Source organism: Scardinius erythrophthalmus, assembly GCF_964197995.2.
Source record: "Scardinius erythrophthalmus genome assembly, chromosome: 21".
In the NCBI taxonomy this organism is placed as follows: Eukaryota; Metazoa; Chordata; class Actinopteri; order Cypriniformes; family Leuciscidae; genus Scardinius; species Scardinius erythrophthalmus.
In genome coordinates this window covers 18,434,260-18,456,813 of record NC_138241.1, presented here as the reverse complement: position 1 = coordinate 18,456,813, position 22,554 = coordinate 18,434,260, and the positions used below count along the sequence as shown (strand labels likewise).

Below are 22,554 nucleotides of genomic sequence, written 5' to 3'. Positions count from 1 at the left end.
TTGTGTAGTGTGTTTAGTCTGCGCTTGTTCAGATGCGAGCGGCGAGATGAGGTCAGGTTTCTTGACTCACGGGATCGACTTATATTGAGGGGCCTCAGTTCAGAGGCGAGAAAACAAGAATTGCCCTCTCTGTTTTAGAGAAACAAGAATTGCCCTCCCCTAACCCTCCATCCCCATTACAACACATGAGAGAGAGAGGGATGCTCTATAAAGCAAACTTCTGAAGCGTTGCCAACAATCTCCAGGCAGAAAGAAAAGAGTAAGGATGGGGGAAGGGAGGAACTGGCCCTCGAAAAGAGGGAAAAGACGGAAGGCAGAGGGGGAATAACCCTGGAAAGTTGCTACTGTAGAGCCACTGGTTTAATGATCCCAGTAGCCCCATTGGGCTTTCTAGTAAGATTTGCTACAGGGCAGAGACCACAGAGAAACACACACTTATTTTTCAGTATGTTCTTCCATGTGAATTTGCTGAGGGACATTTTATGTGAAGGTTTTTGGGTTGGACTGCAGTGGGATATTCTATGCATCTCCACTAACCTAATTTAACAACTGGCTCAGAGAAATGTTCTCTGATGAATGGCAGCATGTGTTTCTCCTTAGGAAAGTGAAACATTTAATACACTTTAATTATGTGGCGTAAACACCAGGCAAAACTTTTCTCTTTTCCTTTTGCCAAAGCAGTCTGAAATAGTCACAACACAAATTAAAAAAAATATTTTATGCCATTTTATTTAGTTTTACATTGTATTTTGCGATTTCTTTTTCTTTTTATGTTGTTGTTGTGATTTCTATTCTATTTTACATTATTTTTATATTATAATTTTTGTACAAATTTATTCGGACTTCTGATGTGCTTATGTCCATCAATAAAATATTCAATATTCGGGAACTCTTTGTTTTTCTCCATCAGATGTGGAGGCAGAAAACGGTGAGCTAGACCTGAACGGTATCGACGAGGACGAGATTGATCGTGTAAGTTTTGACCTCACTATAGTAACGACATGGTAATTTGTAATTTGGTTCTTTAAAGCTGAAATCTGAGATGGGATTTCACATCCAAAAATGAATAATGGAGTTGCATTAGAATAGAGTGGAATGAGATTTGTCATGATTTACAGTCTGTTTAGCTCGTCCACCATGACCTGAGCGATTATGTATTGTTGTTTTTTAATCTTTCTTTTTTTTTTATTAGTATATCCTGAATGAGAAGGAAGTTAAGGTGAAGACCGAACTGTGGATGCTTCAAAATGCAGACTACCTCAAAGAACAGAAAGGTAGAGAAGATTGAACTGTCCCATTTGTTGACAGATTCATTTAAACTAAGACATCATTTAATAAAGTTTGGAACGCATTTGTTAGAACGATATGTTTGTTTTTCTTTAGAAAAGGAAGAAAGAATAGCAAAGGAAAAGGAGGATGGTACATATAAAGAGCGGAAGGTAACAAGGTAGTTCATAAATGACAGTTGTAGCTGTGAGGGTCACAAATGTATGAGTTTACCTCCGTATTTTTGTGTCATCTCACAGCCTAGAAAAAAGTCAGCACGGAGGCGTGAGCCCATCAATGCCAGCACTGCAGATGAAGCCATTGAAAAGATGTTGGAGCAGAAACGCATCTCCACTAAAATAAACTACGATGTCCTGAAAGACTTGAACAAATCCAGCCCAAAAAGTCCCACTCGCCAGCCTGAAGAAGCTTCCACTGGAGCCAAAAGAACCCCCGCGGCCCATCAACGGAAACTCCAACTGACTTCACCCAATATTGGCAAAACTGTCAGCAGTTTTGGCAAGAGGTATGGAGTTGTAGGAGAAAGGTTTCTTATGTCTCGATTTATTTCTGTTTTTCTCCACTCCCTAGTTTTTTTGGGGATTTGTTTTTGCCCACACACCTTAAATCACACATTCTGCTCTAGAAAATCCTCTAAACTCACCATCTGTCCTAGAAAATTCCCACCATTGCAGTCTTAACACCATATCCCATCCAGGAATGATGCAAAAAAATCTCTTCCGTTTAAAAAAACGTTTTATCGCTACCAGCTGCAACCGCATTGAGTGACTGGACATCTTAATGATTTGGTTGCTATTACTTGTTTTTTTTTTCATTTCGACCAAGGTTGCTCCGCCCACAGAGAAATCTTACTCCGCATAGCTGTAAATTAAACATCAATTATGATATGATCGACTATGTTTGTGTCGCATTATGGAGAATTTTGTGACAGGCAGATTACTTCGGATTGGAAAATTGTTGGGTTTAGAAAAAGTGGTTGCAAAAAAATTCGAAAATATTTTTTCTCCATTTAGTAATCCTGTGTCTCCAAGTTGTATTATGGACAGTCTTAAAACAGATCCACTCCTATTAATACAGCCTGATTTTTCTTCGTCTGCCCACACCCTTTATTGGACTCTTTCCTGTAACCACCTCAAGCTCTTTTTTCTCTTCTCTGTTAACTATAGACCTACGGATACACAATGGCAGGGTGCATTACTGTAACTGTATCATGATCCCTGCTATATTTTCTTACTCTGTTTATATTCACATGAACACTATTTTCTATTTTACAAGTTTAAACAAGGTGCATCTGCTACACAGAGTCTGCCTTTTCATAAATCATTGAAATTGTATTTTTGTTAAAGGAAAATTCTGGTTTTACATCAGCTTATTAACAGCAGTCTAATAAAATGATCCTATTATGCTGTAGCGCTTTCACGTTTTCCATGATGCATTAGTCAAACATTTCCCAGATCACATCATTTTGTGGTTATTCTTTCTTATAGCATCTTGCTATACCTACAAATAGTATCACGGTATTACCATTGTTTTTAGACCTTCTTGAAGTACCATGTAAATACTGTGTTGTATGAACAGTTTAGTCATTCAGAACCACAGTGAAGTACCATGGATTTATCATCTGATAATGTACTTCACAACACTTTTTAAAGTAGCATAATCATTAATCATGTACTTAAATTATCATCAAAACTTTAAATTCCCATATGTTTAAATTTTTTTTAATGAAGAATTGATAGCCTGAGAGAAAAAGCTAATTGGGGTCTCACTCATGACCCTCAAATGGAAAATCTCCAGAGCTTTGTGGGCCGGACTGCTAGTGTTAAAGGTCCTTATGTTTGTTTCTCTCTTTTTTTATGTCCTTTACCCTTTTGTGCACTTGAATACAGGGCAGGTCTGTTAAGAATAGCTAAGTCTAAGCTAAATTAACTGTGTGAGAGCGTGTGTGAGAGAGAAGAGAGAGAGAGAGAGAAAGTCCCATGCATATGGTCAGTCAGAATAGCCTCATTCTGCTCTATATTTAGTATCTAAATGCTGGTATGGAACACATTAAAGTTTAGAGCACATATTTAAAGTGAGGCCCACTCCCTAGTACCCTCCTTTTTGGAGAATATGTGTGTGCGCTCTACTACCGTGTGCTCATTTCCATTCGAGTTGTTAGTCTTTGGTTTCTGGGTTGTCATTAGTCATGGATATTCTCTCTTTAAGCAGAGGCTCTTGGTGGCCCTGCACACAAAATGTGCTCCGACAGTTTGTCTTGACACTGCAAGGCCAATGGAACAATGAGCAACTCTCTCTTTTCTCTCTCTCTCTTTGAGTGGCCAGTTTCATATGCGTGTGGTGTTTTTCTCGTTGATTGAATTCTTGAAGTGAACAGGATAGATCTTCTGAATCATTCATTCTGAAAGTAGCTTTTATGTTTGTTTTTTTCTGAATGAAAAGGTCAGCTATCTGAACTTCCTTTTAAAAGCCATTACACTGTTACCACGCCACTGTCTCTCTTCCAGTTTTTCCCTCTTCTCACTCATAACAGCCTGCAGTCTGTTTACTGAATGGAGTCTACCTGAATGGGATTGTCTGTATTATTCAGTGACTTGCCTTTTACCGCTCAAAGATGACCTTACCTTGTTTTCTCCATTTTTTTTTTTTTTTTTCAGTTACTTGTAGTCTCATTCTAGGGCTTGGCAATATGGCTAAAAAAATAAAAGGCTTTTATGTGTTGAACAATATTTAATATATAAAAGATGTATTGAATATTTTTCTTAAAAAAACACACAAAAGATATATACAGTATATATAAAAATGTATATATATATAGATTTTCAGTGTTGCTAATTTTATATCACCAGCACAATTATTGTATACATGTTGTGAATATTCAATCTATCGCCCAGCCCTAACGTTTTTTTCAGGCTCTCTTAAGAGGTTTCCAGTCCTATTTCAGCTTAACCTGAAATTGTGTGAGTGTGTGTGTTGTTCTGCTGACAGTAAAGCCATTGTACTCCGTTCACTCCCATTCTCTGTTGCACACTGAGGTATTGTGTTATACACAGACACACACAGACACTCAGCCTCCCTTTTCTGCTTCTCTGCTGCATTTTTACAACATATTCCCGACACCCCGCAACTGCCTGAACATCTACCCATCTGTTGGTCTGTTCATCCCTCCATTCTACTGAACCTTAAATTTAATAAGTCTCTCACATTCTCTCACTCTCGTCCTGAAATAGCTGGTATAATTGCCCCCTGCTGTTTTAACCCCCTCCTCCTCTGGTCATTTTCTTGTCCTCTCAGATACCCGCAGCTCAGCATATATATATATATATATATATATATATATATATATATATATATATATATATAGAGCCATGTGTGTGTGTTTTGTGAGAGACAAATGCCAAAGGTTTTCATTAGAGTTGGAGGTAGGGCTCTGTGAGAACCTGAGATGGATTGTTCTTATTTTTGTGGTCCTTTGTTCTTCCAACACTTCCTCTGTATCCATACATGAGATCATCTCATGTTAGACATTCACACCTGGAGTGCCAGAAATCGCCATCTCACACCATAACACATCTGGTAATTAAACAGTCTCCTCCTCTCGCTCTCTCAGACAGCTGTTATAGACTCGCTTCCCCAATTTTTTTTTCTTTCTTTCTCTCGCTTCCATCTCTCTTCCTCTGAGGTTCCTTCTGCTGTCGGCTCAGAGTTTCTTTCTTAATCAGCTTACTTGCAGAAAACCTACATCTCTAGAGAAAGAGACAGAGAGGTGAGCTGTCTGCGAGATCAAAGAAAGTTGAGTTTTTCTCAAGGCTGAATTGACCCAAAAGCGAGAGGAAGTTTTCGTCATCCTCGAGGAAAAGAGAAAGCCTTATCTCTGCCTGGGACCAAAACTAGCTTCTGAGATGAAGAGACCGACGACTTAGGCAGTTGCTCATGCCTTCAAGCGCTCAGCAGTAATAGTGTCAGCCTGGTGTCATACTCTTTCAGCTCAATAAAATAAAAGCCCCTGTTGACATCAGCCATTTAGTCATACCCCGAGAGCAGCGTATGAAATGAAGGGGTGATGAGGAAGGTCAGAGTAAATACTGAACAGTTTAAAATGTTAAAGTGATCTGTGAGAAAGAAATCAAGTCATCACAACCACAAACCAAAGACTCTGTCATACACATTTACTAATGGTAAGAGGAAAAAATAGATATAAAAATTTAGTATCACATTACTATACTGAATTTCTCAAAATAAACTAGATGAGGTTTTTTATGTTCATATTTTTGGAAAAGAACTTTGAAACCATTGAAAGAGCATTCAGTTATTTATGTTCAAATAAAATCCTTTTAATCGAGTTATGATTCTGAAAAGCATGAAAATATATTACAGTTTTGAATAACTGTCACATAAAGAATTACAATATTATTGTATTGTGACCCAGATATCAATATACCGCATCACCAGGGCCCTGATTCCCATCTCTAATCATTATTGTTGTGCTATGTGTTTGAATAATTGACCCACTCAGTGGTGTGAACAATTTATCAGCCCTTGACGTAAATGCAAATCTGTGTGTGTGTGGAACAGACTGTTTCTCAGGAATAGAATGTTGTCACTGTGTTTTGGCTCTGACAGCTTGTTTTCATGCCAAGTACCGTACCGTTCCCCATCCCAGAATGCACTGTAGCATCAATAGGACACTTGCATGCTGGGTCGTGAAGGACTGTCAACCGTGCGTGCATGTGTTACTGACTGAGAATTTGAAGGAAAGTATCTGTCTGTCAGTCAGTCAGTCAGTCAGTCAGTCAGTCCATCCTCTCTATTTTAATTTTTCTTAATATAGCCTTCTTTCTATTTGTCATATCTGGTGCCAGTCCTACACTTCTAGCCGCCCTAAGCAAAACTGCCAGTAAGAACAAGTAATATTAAATAAATAAAATTGTTGACAGCTAAATAAATGCTTTATGAAAGTATTGCTCTGACACCATCTAGCTGTCAGAAAAACTATAACACACAGCTGAATTTATTTTCTAAATACGAAACTAAAGCATAAAAAATATAGTTTACCCAAGAAAGCTTAAGTAAACATACGAAAATACATCAATAATTCTCTAAACTTTAGACTCTAATGGCATTGTTTCTAAAACACTTGACAGGAGTCGCAGGACAGCTTGCATGACCGAACAGGAATGTTTAACTCTTATACATAAACCTTGCACAAGAACATTTTGATTATTGATGTATATTGACACAAACTGAAAATTACATTTCATCAGGGCATTTCTAATGAAACACAGTTGACTAATATTGAACCCGGAGATCTAGACCGGAGTATTTTGTTAGTTTTTTTGTTGTTGTTTTGTTTAGTTTTTTACAAATTTATTGGTTTGCCAAGACTAAAAAGAATTTAAAATGTTACAAAAATACATACCTACTTTGTTCTTGGCACATTTTTTCTTTTTTTTCTTCTCTGGACAGAAAGCTTTGTTTTGAAGCCATAGCCATAAGTCAAAAACACAGACTGTAAAAAGAGATGGACGACGAACCTTCACTCACTGCCATTGTAGAGAAATTAAAGGGATAGTTCACTTTGAAATTAATTTTTGATATGTTTTAGCTTACCTCAAGGGCATCCAAGATGTAGGTGTCTTTGTTTCCGCAGTAGTTTCAATTTTGATATTTTTAGGTCAAACCGTTCTTGTCTGTCAGTCATATAATGCAGGTCGATGGTCACTGTATCAAAACACAAGCACAGAGTCCAAATTAAAACAATTCCCCATCGTCCAAATTAAACAATTCCCCATCGCAAGTACACATTGACGGCCTAAGACACGAAACGAGCGGTTTGTGTGAGAAAACGAACAGTATTTATATCGTTGTTATCTCTTGAAAACAGCACACGTCTAAATGATCTGACGGCGCGGGCGGTATAGATGTATATACATAGATGTCGCCTTGGCTACGCAGTTCATTGGAACGAAACCGTAGCCAAGCGACATCTAGTGTATATATCTATACCCGCCCGCGAGCGGGTATAGATGTATACACTAGATGTCGCCTTTGCTACTACAGTTCATTGGAACGAAACCGTAGCCAAGGCGACATCTATGTATACATCTATACCCGCCTGCGCCGTCAGATCATTTGGACGTGTGCTGTGTTACAAGAGGTAAAAACGATATAAATACTGTTCGTTTTCTCACACAAACCGCTCGTTTCGTGTCTTAGGCCGTCAATGTGTACTTGCGATGGGGAATTGTTTAATTTGGACGATGGGGAATTGTTTTAATTTGGACTCTGTGCTTGTGTTTTGATACAGTGACCATCGACCTGCATTATATGACTGACAGACAAGAACGGTTTGACCTAAAAATATCCAAATTAAAACTACTGCGGAAAAAAAGACACCTACATCTTGGATGCCCTTGAGGTAAGCTAAAACATACCAAAATTTATTTTCAAAGTGAACTATCCCTTTAAGTTGCCAATGTTTCAATATGGCGCTGATTACGGAGCCTGACGCCGACACTGGCAGTTGAAATCAGCTCCGATACGGCAGCGAAACGACCGGAAGTCATTCATTTCCTATGGAGATTCGCAGACCGCATGCGAATGGGTCCGAACCAGGTGCGAACGAGTGCGGTGCGAAAAAAATCGTGTCCGTTGGCCATCCGGATGCGTTCAAAAAATTGAACTCTTGCGAAAGGCTACGGACGGTTTCTATCCGAAAATCCCAACGGAAGTTAGCGTTGCTATGGTACTGATAAACAAACCTGGATTCTTAACTTTTAATAAAATAAATAATGATTTTATAACGATTAGTTGTCATGTCATTTTTTTATTTTCATGATGTTTTAACGTTATTAGGGCAGTTAATACAATTAAATAATTCAATATTTAAATATACTCGCTTCCGAGGCTTCCGCCCACTGATCTATATAATGACATATATATATATATATATATATATATATATATATATATATATATATATATACGTGTCCCAAGTTTAGTATATATATATATAATGTCATTCTATATAGATCAGTGCTTCCGACGCTTTTCACCGTTGTGTACGACATCCGCTGGGGGCGTATTGCGTATTACGGAGCTGATTTCAACTGCCAGTGTGAAGGCGGCGTAAGTCTGCGCAGTAGTGATCGTGAAGTGGAGCCGTGGTATCAAGGCCCCGCCCACACCTGCAGAATCTGTTAGTAAAGTTTACTGATGATCAACTCATTATGTCGATGTGAAATAAACAGTTATGAAATGTAAAAATTAAAGTTAAAGCTCCAATCTCCTTCCGAAAATCCCCAAAAAAGTATGTTGGTGCTTCAGTGACTACTTCACTCAGAGAAGCAGTCAATCTCAGCTGTCAATCGTGACGTCACACTCCCATTTTTATAGCTTTAAAGAACTAACTAAACTTGAAACTTTGAATCGGGGAGAAGCATCGAGAAGACAACCATCACACCTAATTTTTTTTCATTTACTTCTTAAATTTCCCTTTTTATGACAGACTGGACTGAAACCCACCTAAAATCTACCCTTACGCCTGAAACCCACTCAAAACATACCCTTATGCCTAAAAGAGTCACAAGGATGTGGGTGGGGTTGGATGTCCACCGCAGGATGAAGCGAGTCCTACTTGCATTAGATTACATGGAGAGGGCGGTGTTTATGACCTATACTGGGGCCACCTGGGGGCGATTGAAACATTTTGGCTTCAATTTTGAGGACTTGTGTGGCACACTTGGGCTGAATCCAAAATCGCCCCCTAAACCACTATTCCCTACATTAGCCCAATACAGTTCACTTGAAGGAGTAAATGAAAACGAGTGAGCGAATTTGGACAGCTGTTGAGTGTACGTCGGCTGTACACTTGGTTTTGTGGTTTTGCAATGTGGGATAGAATGAGCGCACTTGATAACCTCCACCATGGTCTAACATTTGAGGGTGATTTGGGATTCGGCCATAGTCATGTCATTATCTGCCGCACTGCATGATGTCCAAAACAGTTATTAAATAAATATAAATCGTTAAAGGAACCGTATGTAAGAAATGTATTATCATAAAATGGCCCTGATATGTCACTAGACATTAAGAAATCATGTTCATTTCAAATACTTATATCACTGACAACAGTAGTCCAGCCAGGATATTGTCATTTAAAAGTGATAGTTGCAGCCCTCAACTGATGTTGATGTTGTCATGTTGTGTTTTGGCCTGATGCCCCACCCTCCACCTATCTACCAATCACAAAGTCAGTAGTGTTTCGGCATCCGGGTTGCCAGCTCTGCTCTAGTTACCACAGCTGCAGCCACAAACGTGTCGGATAAAAAATATCTAACGTTACGAAACCTAAAAGACCTCGTTATGAATCCGAAATACGCAAAACATCTCTCATGAAACATAAACATACCACTTGCCATTGGAAGCTCCTTGTAGCAGCCTACGTTTTGCTGGATCCTGCAGCCTAACTGGCAACCTTGAGTCAGGGGGAGGGGATACACCGCTCTACAGTAATTAGAAAGTGATTGCAGTACCAGTTTTGGCCACAATCTTACATATGGTTCCTTTAACTAGAAAAAATAAATTACGACATGACTCGAATGACATGAATATATAGTGATATGCTACTTATATCTTTGAAAGCAAGGGGGCCCCCTGGTGGTTCAGGGGCCATACGCACCTTGCGTAGTTTGCGTATAGGGAGGACCGGCACTGGTTATCCTTTTTTCTATCCTCCTTTCATTATATCCTCCTTTCTATCGATCATTCTCTTAGTCTGTGTGTCTGTGAGAGATTTTTGTGTTTGAGTTGAGTTTAAGAGTTTGAGTAGAGTTGGGACGCCTTGTGGTTATATAAAGAGAACTGCTCCCATGAGAAATTAATCTCTTCTGCATATTCAGATGTATCATCAGGAGAATCATATGATTCTGATTAGTGTTTATTTATGCTGCGGGTTTAGTGCATCATATCCGTACCTCATTAACATATCTTACATTCTTTGGAATAATGAGTAAACTCATTATTCGAACTGTGCCTCTGCATGTTGACTTGCAAATACTGAGATAAACAGCGTCTCTGGATTCTTCTGTGCTTGTCCTCCCCCCCCCTCCCCCCATCTCTCTTTCTCTCTGTTTGTCTCTCGATCTCCCCCTTCTGTTGTCACTTGAGCTGCCATGTTTATTCCTCTGGGAATTTTACAGTATGAGATTTGAGGTAATTCAAGACAGGACTTGTCCATGTCTACCACTACCTATGAAAATGTGCTAGATTTGCCAATTTTTTTTTATGCATTTTGTTTCTGAAAATTATAGTGAATACATTTTTAGTGAATATACAGAGGGACATTTCATTATGAAGCAGGGGTTTGTCCCTGTGGGTCTCTAAAACTTGTGTTTTTCTGGGTTGATAAAATTTAAATTGCGTACATTTAGGGAATTCATTTAAATAATGTGTCAAAATTTGCATTATAATAAGTCAGTGACTTTTAAGCAGTGTTTTTTTAGCAGTGTGTCAATTTAAGCAGAATTGAAAAGAACAGATGAGGTAAATATAAAAAAAATGATTGGACTGTATTGTATGTAATTTTTGACCTCGTGCCATGAAATAAGCCATGTTCTCTTAATGATCTTGTCTGTCTTTTTCACTGTCTCTTTCTTTCTGTCTTTCTGTCTCCAAGGTTACAGCCCCTGGTGTGTGCACAACCCTCTAAGAAGCTGGCCCTCGATCAGGTGAGTGAATTTAAATCACCGTCCGTCATACTAGCACATCCTTGGCAGGTCTCTGGATATATTAAACTAATTTCCCTTAACCCTCAAATGGCCTCTGGCCCAGAGCTTCACTTAGTTTATCGCCGGTGCAGAAAAACTGCATTAAGTTGACCTAGAAACGGGTTCTTCCTTTTCATGTTTAAATTAAGAGAATTATTTTGATCCGCCGAGCTTCTCCTAGATCAGCAGGCTATTTCTGCGGCGATACTCAAAGGCACCAGTTTGAGTTGGGCTATCGTAAGCTTAATGCACTGCCTCGGACTGCAATAGAAAGTGGGCCGCTGACATCTGGACTCTGAGGAGGCCTTGATGACACATGCTCTTTTCTCTCGGCTCCTACTGATCCCTCGCCGTCATTCTGGCCCTTAGACCGCTGGAGCTCTTCAGTGGCTCTGTCACTCCCTCCGGCTGTGTCGTCCATGATGCTTCATCTTTCTGTATGTCAGGGACCTTGATCTTTTCTCCTCTGTCTTGTTTTTCCTATGTTATTAAGTCAGTCTGTCTGTCTCACGACAGTCTCTCTACTACTTTTAAACTTCTGCGAGTGTGTATGTGTGTGAGTGTGAATACATAATCACCTCCCTCTTTTGAAGCCAGAAGCAGAAATACTACCTTTGGGGGTCAGTACTCAAGTAACTAAGCAACCTCTTGCCTTCACTTGGCAACAGGAAATGAAGTGTTGTGATTGACATCTTTCCCTTTGTCCCTCAGTAAAAGAAACGGTTCTTAAATTCTTAAATTAAATTAACTCTGAAGCTAACTTGTAAAGATAAGTGTGATTCTCATTTAATGTAGCATTATAATAGAATCACACAGTCAAAGGGTGTTTGAGTACATTGAAGTCAACAAATTTACAACCCTACAGTTTTTTCCCCTACTTGAATGTGTTTTCACTTGGAAACAGGTTGGATGATGACTGATGCAAAAGGAGCTGCGAATACCATTTCATGTTGACTTTTTCCTCCAGAAAGGATCTGGTGCTCCAGTGGCCGTTCCTGCTGCCCCAACCCAGAATACTATTGTTGTAGAGAGCGGACCGGTGGCGTACGATGACCCTGCAGATGAAGAAGAGGAGGATGAGGAGGACGAGCACTGTGTCAGTGCCGTGCAGTTAATGGGCAGCACTGGTATGTGATGCAAAATTCTTACTTTGACCTATAGGATGATTTCTTTACTTTTTGTATAGACTTATTAATTTAGACTACTGTCATTTTATTATTATTTACACTCACCTAAAGGATTATTAGGAACACCTGTTCAATTTCTCATTAATGCAATTATCTAATCAACCAATCACATGGCAGTTGCTTCAATGCATTTAGAGGTTGTGGTCCTGGTCAAGACAATCTCCTGAACTCCAAACTGAATTTCAGAATGGGAAAGAAAGGTGATTTAAACCATTTTGAGCGTGGCATGGTTGTTGGTGCCAGATGGGCCGGTCTGAGTATTTCACAATCTGCTCAGTTACTGGGATTTTTACACACAACCATTTCTAGGGTTTACAAAGAATGGTGTGAAAAGGGAAAAACATCCAGTATGCGGCAGTCCTGTGGGCGAAAATGCCTTGTTGATGCTAGAGGTCAGAGGAGAATGGGCCGTCTGATTCAAGCTGATAGAAGAGCAACTTTAACTGAAATAACCACTCGTTACAACCGAGGTATGCAGCAAAGCATTTGTGAAGCCACAACACGCACAACCTTGAGGCGGATGGGCTACAACAGCAGAAGACCCCACCGGGTACCACTCATCTCCACTACAAATAGGAAAAAGAGGCTACAATTTGCATGAGCTCACCAAAATTGGAAAGTTGAAGACTGGAAAAATGTTGCCTGGTCTGATGAGTCTTGATTTCTGTTGAGACATTCAGATGGTAGAGTCAGAATCTGGCGTAAACAGAATGAGAACATGGATCCATCATGCCTTGTTACCACTGTGCAGGCTGGTGGTGGTGGTGTAATGGTGTGGGGGATGTTTTCTTGGCACACTTTAGGCCCCTTAGTGCCAATTGGGCATCGTTTAAATGCCACGGCCTACCTGAGCATTGTTTCTGACCATGTCCATCCGTTTATGACCACCATGTACCCATCCTCTGATGGCTACTTCCAGCAGGATAATGCACCATGTCACAAAGCTCGAATCATTTCAAATTGGTTTCTTGAACATGACAATGAGTTCACTGTACTAAAATGGCCCCCACAGTCACCAGATCTGAGCCCAATAGAGCATCTTTGGGATGTGATGGAACGGGAGCTTCGTGCCCTGGATGTGCATCCCACTAATCTCCATCAACTGCAAGATGCTATCCTATCAATATGGGCCAACATTTCTAAAGAATGCTTTCAGCACCTTGTTGAATCAATGCCACGTAGAATTAAGGCAGTTCTGAAGGTGAAAGGGGGTCAAACACAGTATTAGTATGGTGTTCCTAATAATCCTTTAGGTGAGTGTATGTACTATTTTAGTATTTATTAATATGTTGAATTAGCTTTTATTTTTATTTCAGTTTTAGCTTTGAGTATTTTTAGTACTTATAAAAAATTAAGTTTACATTGTTTTATCTAATGTGTATATTTCAATTTATTTGCAGCTGTATTCCAATTAACAAAAACTATTTTTAATAGTTTTAGTTAAAAATAATACTGCTTTAGGGGCTTTCAACTTTTTCTAACCAAATATAGTCCCTAAATATAAAAAAGCTAGATTTTCTCAAATAAACCTTCTATTAACATTTTCACTAAGAGCTTTAACCTTACTATTTTATGTGCTTAAAAGATAAAAAAAAAGTCATAAATATTTAGGGACCTGTTCATTCATAAACTTTGCTCCTTTTGACATTTTACACTCTTTGCGTGATTTTTAGTAGTTCAGAAAAGAGCATTAAGTTTTGTCCTAACCTTTTTGCGTTGCTCTCCTTTCCGGTCTACAGATTACGGCTATGAATTAGATGATGATGATGGCTTCTGAATCCAGGGTGGGAGCACCAGTGGAGAGGACACACTAACATTTAGCCTGCTGCTTATTTCAACCCCAAAACACACATGCAACAACCTCCATCTCACTACTCCTGGTGTTCGTGCTTATGTTTGCAAGATGAAAAGAAATACCGTGAACTTTACACACAACAGAGGAGAAGAACTATAGCTAAACAAGAACAAAGAACCCTACCTTCTTGTGTTTGTGCTTTTCAATAGGTGCATGTTCTTGAGCTCATGTGCACTAAGTAACTTAAACACCATTTAAAACGGGAGTATGAGAGTAAATGGATGTGTGTGTGGTGACTGGGAGAGATGATTCTCTCTATCTCTCGCTTGCTAACTGCATTACTGTGTGTTTTAGGCTAATGATGACATATGATCTTGCACATCTAAAGTGATTAGCCTCTCAGGCCTCTGTGTGGACAAACGTGTACATGTACACGTGCCTTTTATAACTGCAGTATACAGGCCTCGAATAGTATGATGATTTTTAGAGCCAAAGTGTTATTCTTTAAACCAGATGTATCTTTATGTTTTCAAAGTGGATTACGGTGTGAAATCTGATTAGTGACAGTGTTAAATTTTGCTCAGCTACCTTGGCTGGTTTCCTAGTGCCTTTTTTAATTTGTATTAAATTACCCACTGTTCTGTTGGATTTTCCATTTTGGGCTAGTTAAAGTTTTTTTAAACTTAAGCATAATGTTTAAAAGGTACTTTGATGAGAATAATAATTATTTTTGATTTGATGGTTGCTGCTTTTCTGGTTTAGGGAGATGAGTACTTGAAAAAATCATTCCAGATAAATGCTGTTAAAATGTCTTTGGTTTGATCTTATTTTTGCAGTTAAATATTTACAAAATGCAATATATTTATGTTTTCGACAGATAAAGGAGATGTGTACATTGTTGGATTGTTTCGAAATGGATTGATGGTTTAGTATTGGTTTGTTAATGAAGAAGATAGAATAGTTTTAATAGTATTACTCATATCTGAATACTCAGTATCAGAGAGTTGGTGCTCTTCGAGAATGTTTTACTTTATTTATACTTTGCTCTCTCCCAGATTCAAAGATGAGTCAATGAAGAGTACGCTGTTAGAAAAGTATTTGAGGGGTTTATTCAGTCAGTCATGCCACAACACACAGCAGATATTACTGATGCAGACCCAAGCCATTTAGATTTTGCTAATAATTACAAGTAAAAATGATCCAATTTATTCACAGGGTAACCATCTTAAACTGTTAGAAAATACAATAAATAAAAAAACAAGGTGGACAGTGATCCCAAATTCTGATTAAACCATTGACCTGGTAAATGCATCCACAATCGATAAAGTTAATAAATGTTGATGTCTGTGAACTCTTGTTTGCGTAATAAAAATCTTCTACGATATGTGAGTCCTCAGGATTCGGTATGCGAGTCCTCGGGAGTCCATTAGAACCTGTGTTTTTTGGAACAGAACAGGTTTGGTCTCGCAGCAGTAATGGTGACAATACAACAGACTCAAATCAGTGTTCAGAAAACCTAAATAGTATTTATGAGCAAAGAAATAAAGAGTAATCATAATACACTACGTCTTCTGTCTTTATTTTTCAGTGTGACCGCTGTGTATTTTTATTCTTTTTGTCTGCTTGCTGTCTGAGTCCTTCGACACTATGACCTAAGACAAGCTATCTTCACTGCCAATGGGTAAAACTTACTGGGAATAAGGCAAAGAAAGAGTTGAGCATCTGTTTTTAGGTTCTTGTGCTCAAGGCTGTTGTGTTTTGGTTGGCATAGAAACATGAGCAGTAATAACTAACTGTAAGATCCCACTGGATGAGACCCTAGAAGTCACTCTCGTGTCTGCAGGGCAAGGGCAGCTGGGAGTTGAAGTTCTTAGGGTCATCTGTGTTTACTGGGTGTGACGGTCTTGCCTTAAAGGCTAGTAAAATCTCTGAAAGGAAAAGAACTCTGCAACAACAACAAAAAAGTGTTTTGTTACATACACTTTCCTTTGTGAAACTGTATAGTCTCTATATCTCATATGAAAAACAATGTATTTAAATATTTAGCCTTTGATGTTAATGGTATTTGATGGTTCTGCATCCTTTGGGAGGAAATCTTGAGCTAGATCCACACAGACCCTGAGTGAAATGAACGTGGTCAACTCACCTCTTCACACTTCTGTCTTTCTCATTATCTCTTTTTCACCGCTCTGGAACCTATTACTCTGACCTTTCGATATCACACATGAGAAACCAGTGCTGATAAGAGATCGGGCCTAATGGGAGAGATTGTGGGTTAATCTGTTGAAGCATGTGAGAGAGACAGGATTTCCAAAGATCGTGAGAAAATGAGCTGAGAGAGAGGGAATATTGATTTTGCTAATGAGAGGATTTTTGCCTGGCTGTTTAGGAATGAACGTATCTAATGTAGAATAGCCATGTTCAACACCGACACACACAATGGGCTGCGTTTCTCAAAAGCATCGTAAGCCTAAATTGATCATAGAACAATTGCCACCAATGGTCTCTACAATCAACTTAGGCTGATGCTTTTGGGAAATGGAGCACAGGTCAGTTAACAGTTCCTGTTGACAAAAAAAGGTGGAAAAAGTGCAAACCAATCTGCAAACTACCTTTTTTTTTGGTATTTTGCTCTTCTTGTTATACAATAGAGGGCAGTGTTCAGAGTAGACATAGAGTCTTCAAACCTTACATTAAATATGAAATTATATTACGAATCATAACGAATGTATGATATAAAATTAAATGTTTCAAATGTTATAAATAAAATTATATTTTAATTTAATATTAAATATAGATTTTATAACTATTAAATGTAAAATGTATTTAACTCTTGGCCATTGACTCTTGCACGCAGCTGCAGAGAAAGATCAGTTTTACTTTTGTTTTCTGAAAAGAGGGAGGAGTTTAAAACAAAATTAATTCTCTTTTCAGAAAACAGAAGTAAACTGATCTTTCTCTGCAACTGCGTGCAAGAGACGGTGAGTGCGTCAGTCGCCAAGAGTGTATTTAATAGTTCTGCATTCGCAGAAATATATCTGTTTTATTTATGTCAGTGACTTTATGGGTAGGCTATAGTGACGGGGCACCCTGGATCGTGATGATCGAGCTGATATGACGCTGCTTACTTTTATAACAACAAAATATAAATTTTGAAACATATTATTTGTGAATAACTCGTCCACAGTTGCCACGTCTAATAATTCATAACTTACGCAAACTATCTATTATGCCGTATTTTCTCATAAAAAATATCGGTATTACTCATTTAAAGCGAATTTAAATTGAATTAACCTATGCATTTACCCCAACGCTGGTAGTTAGTTTTTTTTTTTTTACCGCAACGCTGGCTGGGAGTGTTAGCCAATGAGGTATGGATGATGACGTAGCCCTATTACTCGATTCAAAGGTTCAAAAGGGGAATGCTTTTGGCTTTTCTTTCTCTCTACCGTCGCTTCTCTTCCCAAATGAGGTTCCGGTGTACGAGAGAGACACTTTTAATGGAACTTAAAGAGCCGATGTTGACTGAAAGTTCAAGTGATTAGGTAAAGGTTTATGATCGGGCGTGGTAAACATCATACTGTCTATGGTAAACATGAGGTGTGGTGCCCTGGCTGCCATGTAAGAGAGAAAGTGAGATGATGTGGTCATTTCATCATGTTTAACTAAATTTACTATATAATTTGGTTTACTCAAATTTATATTTAAGAAAAACGCAATTTATTTATCGTTAAATTTGCACTCATTAATAGAGCTTGGGCGTCGTGACGTCATACTTGGCGTGGCGGCCATGTTGATGGCCTCGCGAATGTAAACATACAGCAAGTCAACGGGGAGAAGCAGAGTTGGGAGAAAGAAAAAAAGGATGCGAAAAGGATGTGGAATTTACGGGGATACGTTAAATAGGGAAGCAAGGGACCAGTATGTGGACAAAATCGGCAAAAAAAGTGTAGTTAGTAGCTGTCAACCCTCCCGTTTTTTCCGGGTTTATCACGTAACTTATTTGAGCTCTTTTCCCGCTGTCTTCCCGTTTCAGTATTTACCTATAAAATATCCCGAAAAATTACAATTTCAACCTTCATCTTTCTGTTGCTATCCTCTGCAAAACTGCAGCATTAACTATGCGAGTTGTGAAGCTAGGTCTAACGTGACTTTGCTTGCAGATTGGCGTGAAATCGTGCTCTCACAACAACCACGCTGTTATCTAAAAAAAAGGCCAATATCACGCTAAGGTTGCCTTCAAGTAAGCAAAACGATGCTTTGAAAACATCTGTTTTTCTGGAAGGGCAAGGGGGTAGCAACAGCACAACAGTACAGAGACTGACAGATCCGATGGAAGGGCCAACATTAATGTTATGATAGTATTAAAATACGGGATATTTTACAGGAAAATTTGTCCACATAACTTACTGGTCCCTGGTTTCCCTATTTAACGTATCCCCGTAAATTCCACATCCTTTTCGGGATTTTAACATCTTTTTTCTTTCTCCCAACTCTGCTTCTCCTCGTTCGACTTGCTGTATGTTTACATTCGCGAGGCCATCAACATGGCCGCCACGCCAAGTATGACGTCACGACGCCCAAGCCCTATTAAGCCATAGCCTATAAGAAATGAACAGTACTTTTGAAAAATCTTAGTTCTTGTACACTTGCATCAGATAAATAATGCCTGAATTCATTGAAAAGTTACTGAGTGCACCTTTAGGGAGTGATAGCCAAGATATTTAGCTTCTATCAGTAGCAATATTGAGTAAACCACAAATGTCATTTTTATATTGAAATATTTTTGTGTATCATTGTAAGCTGTTGAATGACATTTGACTCCGTTTTATGTGACGTGAATTACTCCTTTTTTTTTCAGTAACATCACTTACAGGTTTTCTACTTTTTTCATAGCAGCAAAATGGCTGAATCATCTGATGATCAAAATCCCTTTAACTGTCCGATCTGTCTCCATCTTCTGAACAACCCAGTAACTACATCTTGTGGGCACAGTTTCTGTATGAACTGTCTTAAAGAGTGCTGGGATCGAGAGGATCAGAAGGGAGTTTACAGCTGTCCCCAGTGCAGGCAGACGTTCACCCCAAGACCAGCTCTCAGCAGAAGCACGCTGCTGGCTGAAGTTGTAGAGAGGATGAAGAGAGAAGCACCAGAAGCAGGAACAGCTTCTCCTGTTCTGAGTTTTTCTGTCTCTGGGGATGTGGAGTGTGATATCTGCACAGAGACCAAACTAAAAGCCATCAAGTCTTGTCTGGTGTGTTTGGCTTCTTACTGTGAATCTCACATCCAAACTCATTATACATCTCCTGCATTAAATTGGCACAAACTGGTCAATGCCTCACCACATCTACTGGACCAAATCTGCTCCCAACATCATAAACCGCTGGAGCTGTACTGTTGCCAAGATCAGCAGCTGATATGTATACAGTGTGTTTTGATCAACCACCAGAACCATAAGATGACTTCATCTGCAGCAGGAAGACAAATCATACAGGTAGAGCTACTGAGGTTTCTGCATAACATTTATAAATTAAAAAGACTAAAATTTCACTGTCAAAAAAATGTCAAGTGCACCAACAAGTTGTTTACTTTTCAATGTTTTGAAACAATTTACAAATATTACATAATATATACATGATTACATTGCAAACAAAAAAATATAATTTCAGAAGCCTAATACCAAACTATAATAAATTCAATCACAGGGACGGTTGAAGGAAAATTCGGATACCCTACACAAGGAAATGCATCAGCGAGAAATGAAGATACAGGAATTAAGACAGGCCATGAACTCTCATAAGGTAAGTGCATTGTAGTGGAGCATTACTAATTTTTACCACTATGTATTATGTCAGCATTTCAGCTTGGTGCGTTTGCAGTTTATTTGGATGATTGACTGCTATATGATGATAATAATTATTAGAATAATATTATAGCATATTTATATTATAGTATAATAGTGTACTAATTTGGTGTTATGTGATGTCAGTTTGCTGCAACTTTTTTTCTTTGTCAGTTTGCTGCAACTTTGCATCAACGTTGCCTAGGGGTTAGAGTCAGAGCTGAATCAATGGGGTGTTTCTTACAGCCTAAAGTTTTTCCTCTGTCATCTAACAGCTCTCTGCACAGGCAGCAGTGGAGCACAGTGAGAAGGTATTTACTGAGCTGATCAGCTCCATGGAGAAAAGACGAGCTAAGATAACTGAGATGATCAGAGCTCAGGAGAAAGCAGAAGTAAGCAGTGTTGAGGAACTCATACTAACACTGGAGCAGGAGATCAGTGATCTGAAGAGGAGGGACGATGAACTGGGGCAGCTTTCACAGATGGAGGATGACATCTATTTCATTCAGGTAACAACTGATACCTAACTGAACTTAACTCTGGCATCAAACTGACTCGGGTCTGCAGCAAAAGTCCTGGCTTGAAATGTTTTGTGATCTATTGCTGCTTTTTCCATCTACAGAATTTCTCCTCTCTGTCCTGCTACAAATCTTCAGATTTGTGCAACATCTCAGTCAGAAAACATTTGACATTTGATGAAATAGAAACAGTCATATGTGAGCTGAAAATCCAACTGGATGATCTCTGTGAACAAGATATTGTTCGAATATCAGAGAAAGGTGAGATGGCTTTTAAAGATTTTTTTTAATTTAATTTTTTTTATCAAACTATTATCTTTAACCTGATTGTTACAAGGAAAATAAATTTAACTCCATGCTATTTCTTTTTTTTTATTGTATGTTGTCAAAATTTGGCAGATTAGAGCCAGAATTTACAGAATTGTAAATCATTGATTGGTTATATCTACCCAAAGAAAAAATTCTGAGTGTAAGCAGGCAGATTGTCATAATCATGGGATTTTTTTTTTTCATGTGTATCTTAATAGTTCCCAGTGTCCATATAATGGTGAACAATGAGAAGATTACAGAGTGTAAGTCAACATATTTTTTCACCTTTTTATTTTAAAACAAAAACACTCCATACACTCAAATATTCTTAATGTTTTTTTATTTGTTCAGATTTGCCATCTCAACCCAAGACCAGAGAAGAGTTCCTACCGTGTGAGTTGCTCTGTAGTTGTGTGTAAATGTCAGGAGTGAGGAAAACCCATTCTGAAGTTCATATGTTTAATTCCATTTTCTTTTTGTTTATAGATTCCTCAAAACTGAGTCTGAATCACTCATCAGCCTGCAGTGAGCTCTCTGTATACAACAAGTCTGTGTCAAGGAGTCCAAAATTCAGAACTAGCCAGCCGACCTCGTTTTTCGGAGCTAGCCAGCCGACCTCGGTTTTCGGAGCTAGCCAGCCGACCTCGGTTTTCGGAGCTGGCCAGCCGACCTCGGTTTTCGGAGCTAGCCAGCCGACCCCGGTTTTCGGAGCTGGCCAGCCGACCTCGGTTTTCGGAGCTAGCCAGCCGACCCCGGTTTTCGAAGCTTTCCAGTTCACAAATGTGCTTAGTCATAATTGTACATACCAGGTGTTGTGTAATGAGATTCTATCTGGGCGTTGTTATTTTGAAGTTCAGTTTAGAGGAACAGGTTGTTCAATTACATTCTCATATGACCAGATTAGTCAGGGGGGACAAGGTTTTATCTTTGGCTCTAACAACAGATCCTGGAAATGTAACTTTCCAGAAGCTAATATTTGTGAATGGCACAATAACCAACAGACTAACATTGGCTTGGTCTCTAAAATTGGAGTGTTTCTCGATCAAGTTGCAGGAACCGTGTCCTTTTACAATGTCTCTGATAAAATGACCCTCCTACACAGAATCCAGACCACGTTTTCTCAACCACTCTACCCTGGGTTTTTCACTTAAGGATTGGGGAGATAACTCATCAGTGACAATTTGTGATCTTCCAAAACAAAATAAGTAAATATAATCTGTTCTAACAGTGATAGTTCATGAAAGGGCACCAAATTCAAGGTAAGGCAAGATAAATAATTTGTTCTCATTGTTAAAGAACGATGTTAATTGTATAAATCATTTAAAAAAACCTAAATTGGTAAATTAATTGACTTGGAGATGTGGTCTGCTTAAGTGTTTTTTTTTTTTTTTGTTGTTTTTTTTTTTATAATAAATTGATAGGAAACTTGTTTGAAAACTGTCATACTATGGGGTGGTCTGTGTCTGTTCTTCTTGTTTCCTTGATCCAGCAAGTTGGTAAAATTTTCACTTAGGCTACTATCTCTGCTGCTCTAGATTTCCCAGTTTAACATTTGTTTGACAAATTCACTTTAAAATAGATTCAGGTGGAACTTTCATTGTGCATTGAACGTATTCTGAACAATAAATTACTTTTCTTTTTTACGAACTGAGAAATTGTTTGTAAATCTGTTACAAAAGAACCATTAAATGAATGTAACCATTCTCAGAACACACTATCTTTTGCTGAATACTTTTTAATGTATTATTTTTGTATATACTTTTTATCTGAAGTGACACAAATCAGGAATACCAACAAGCAATTAATTGTAAGGAAATAGTAACATTAAAGTTACTTTTACAAAGTTAAG

At 38.5% G+C, this 22,554-nt stretch overlaps 2 protein-coding genes across 7 annotated transcripts in view; both read left to right on the top strand.

Annotated features, from left to right (window-relative positions):
• The window catches only part of brf1a (BRF1 general transcription factor IIIB subunit a), a 53,218-nt gene extending 37,621 nt beyond the window's left edge, over positions 1-15,597 (top strand). The window contains exons 13-19 of the mRNA XM_081350666.1: positions 911-972; positions 1,193-1,274; positions 1,384-1,439; positions 1,527-1,792; positions 10,964-11,015; positions 12,022-12,181; positions 13,981-15,597. Of these exons, the coding sequence (XP_081206792.1) occupies positions 911-972; positions 1,193-1,274; positions 1,384-1,439; positions 1,527-1,792; positions 10,964-11,015; positions 12,022-12,181; positions 13,981-14,018 (716 nt within the window). The 3' untranslated portion in view covers positions 14,019-15,597. The remainder of the gene's footprint in view (positions 1-910; positions 973-1,192; positions 1,275-1,383; positions 1,440-1,526; positions 1,793-10,963; positions 11,016-12,021; positions 12,182-13,980) is intronic.
• Positions 15,598-16,927: 1,330 nt separating this feature from the next.
• Positions 16,928-22,153, top strand: LOC308681467 (E3 ubiquitin/ISG15 ligase TRIM25-like). Of its 6 annotated transcripts, none has more exons than XM_081350396.1 (8): positions 16,928-17,017; positions 18,933-19,530; positions 19,742-19,837; positions 20,154-20,387; positions 20,501-20,657; positions 20,924-20,968; positions 21,057-21,098; positions 21,192-22,153. In XM_081350396.1, the coding sequence occupies exons 2-8, from the start codon at positions 18,940-18,942 to the stop codon at positions 21,854-21,856; spliced, it is 1,830 nt and encodes a 609-aa protein (XP_081206522.1). In that variant the 5' UTR covers positions 16,928-17,017; positions 18,933-18,939; the 3' UTR covers positions 21,857-22,153. The 6 variants fall into 6 exon arrangements, with proteins under 6 accessions (XP_081206522.1, XP_081206525.1, XP_081206523.1 ...); XM_081350399.1 differs by having other exon boundaries at positions 16,939-17,017; positions 18,936-19,530; XM_081350397.1 differs by having other exon boundaries at positions 16,939-17,017; positions 18,898-19,530.
• Positions 22,154-22,554: the final 401 nt, after the last annotated feature.

Excerpts from the sequence above, each read along its gene's own strand:
- LOC308681467 (XM_081350395.1), top strand. Across the intron at positions 20,658-20,923 it reads TGTTCGAATATCAGAGAAAG|TTCCCAGTGTCCATATAATG; the intron begins GTGAGATGGCTT and ends GTATCTTAATAG. Across the intron at positions 21,099-21,191 it reads CAGAGAAGAGTTCCTACCGT|ATTCCTCAAAACTGAGTCTG; the intron begins GTGAGTTGCTCT and ends TTTTGTTTATAG.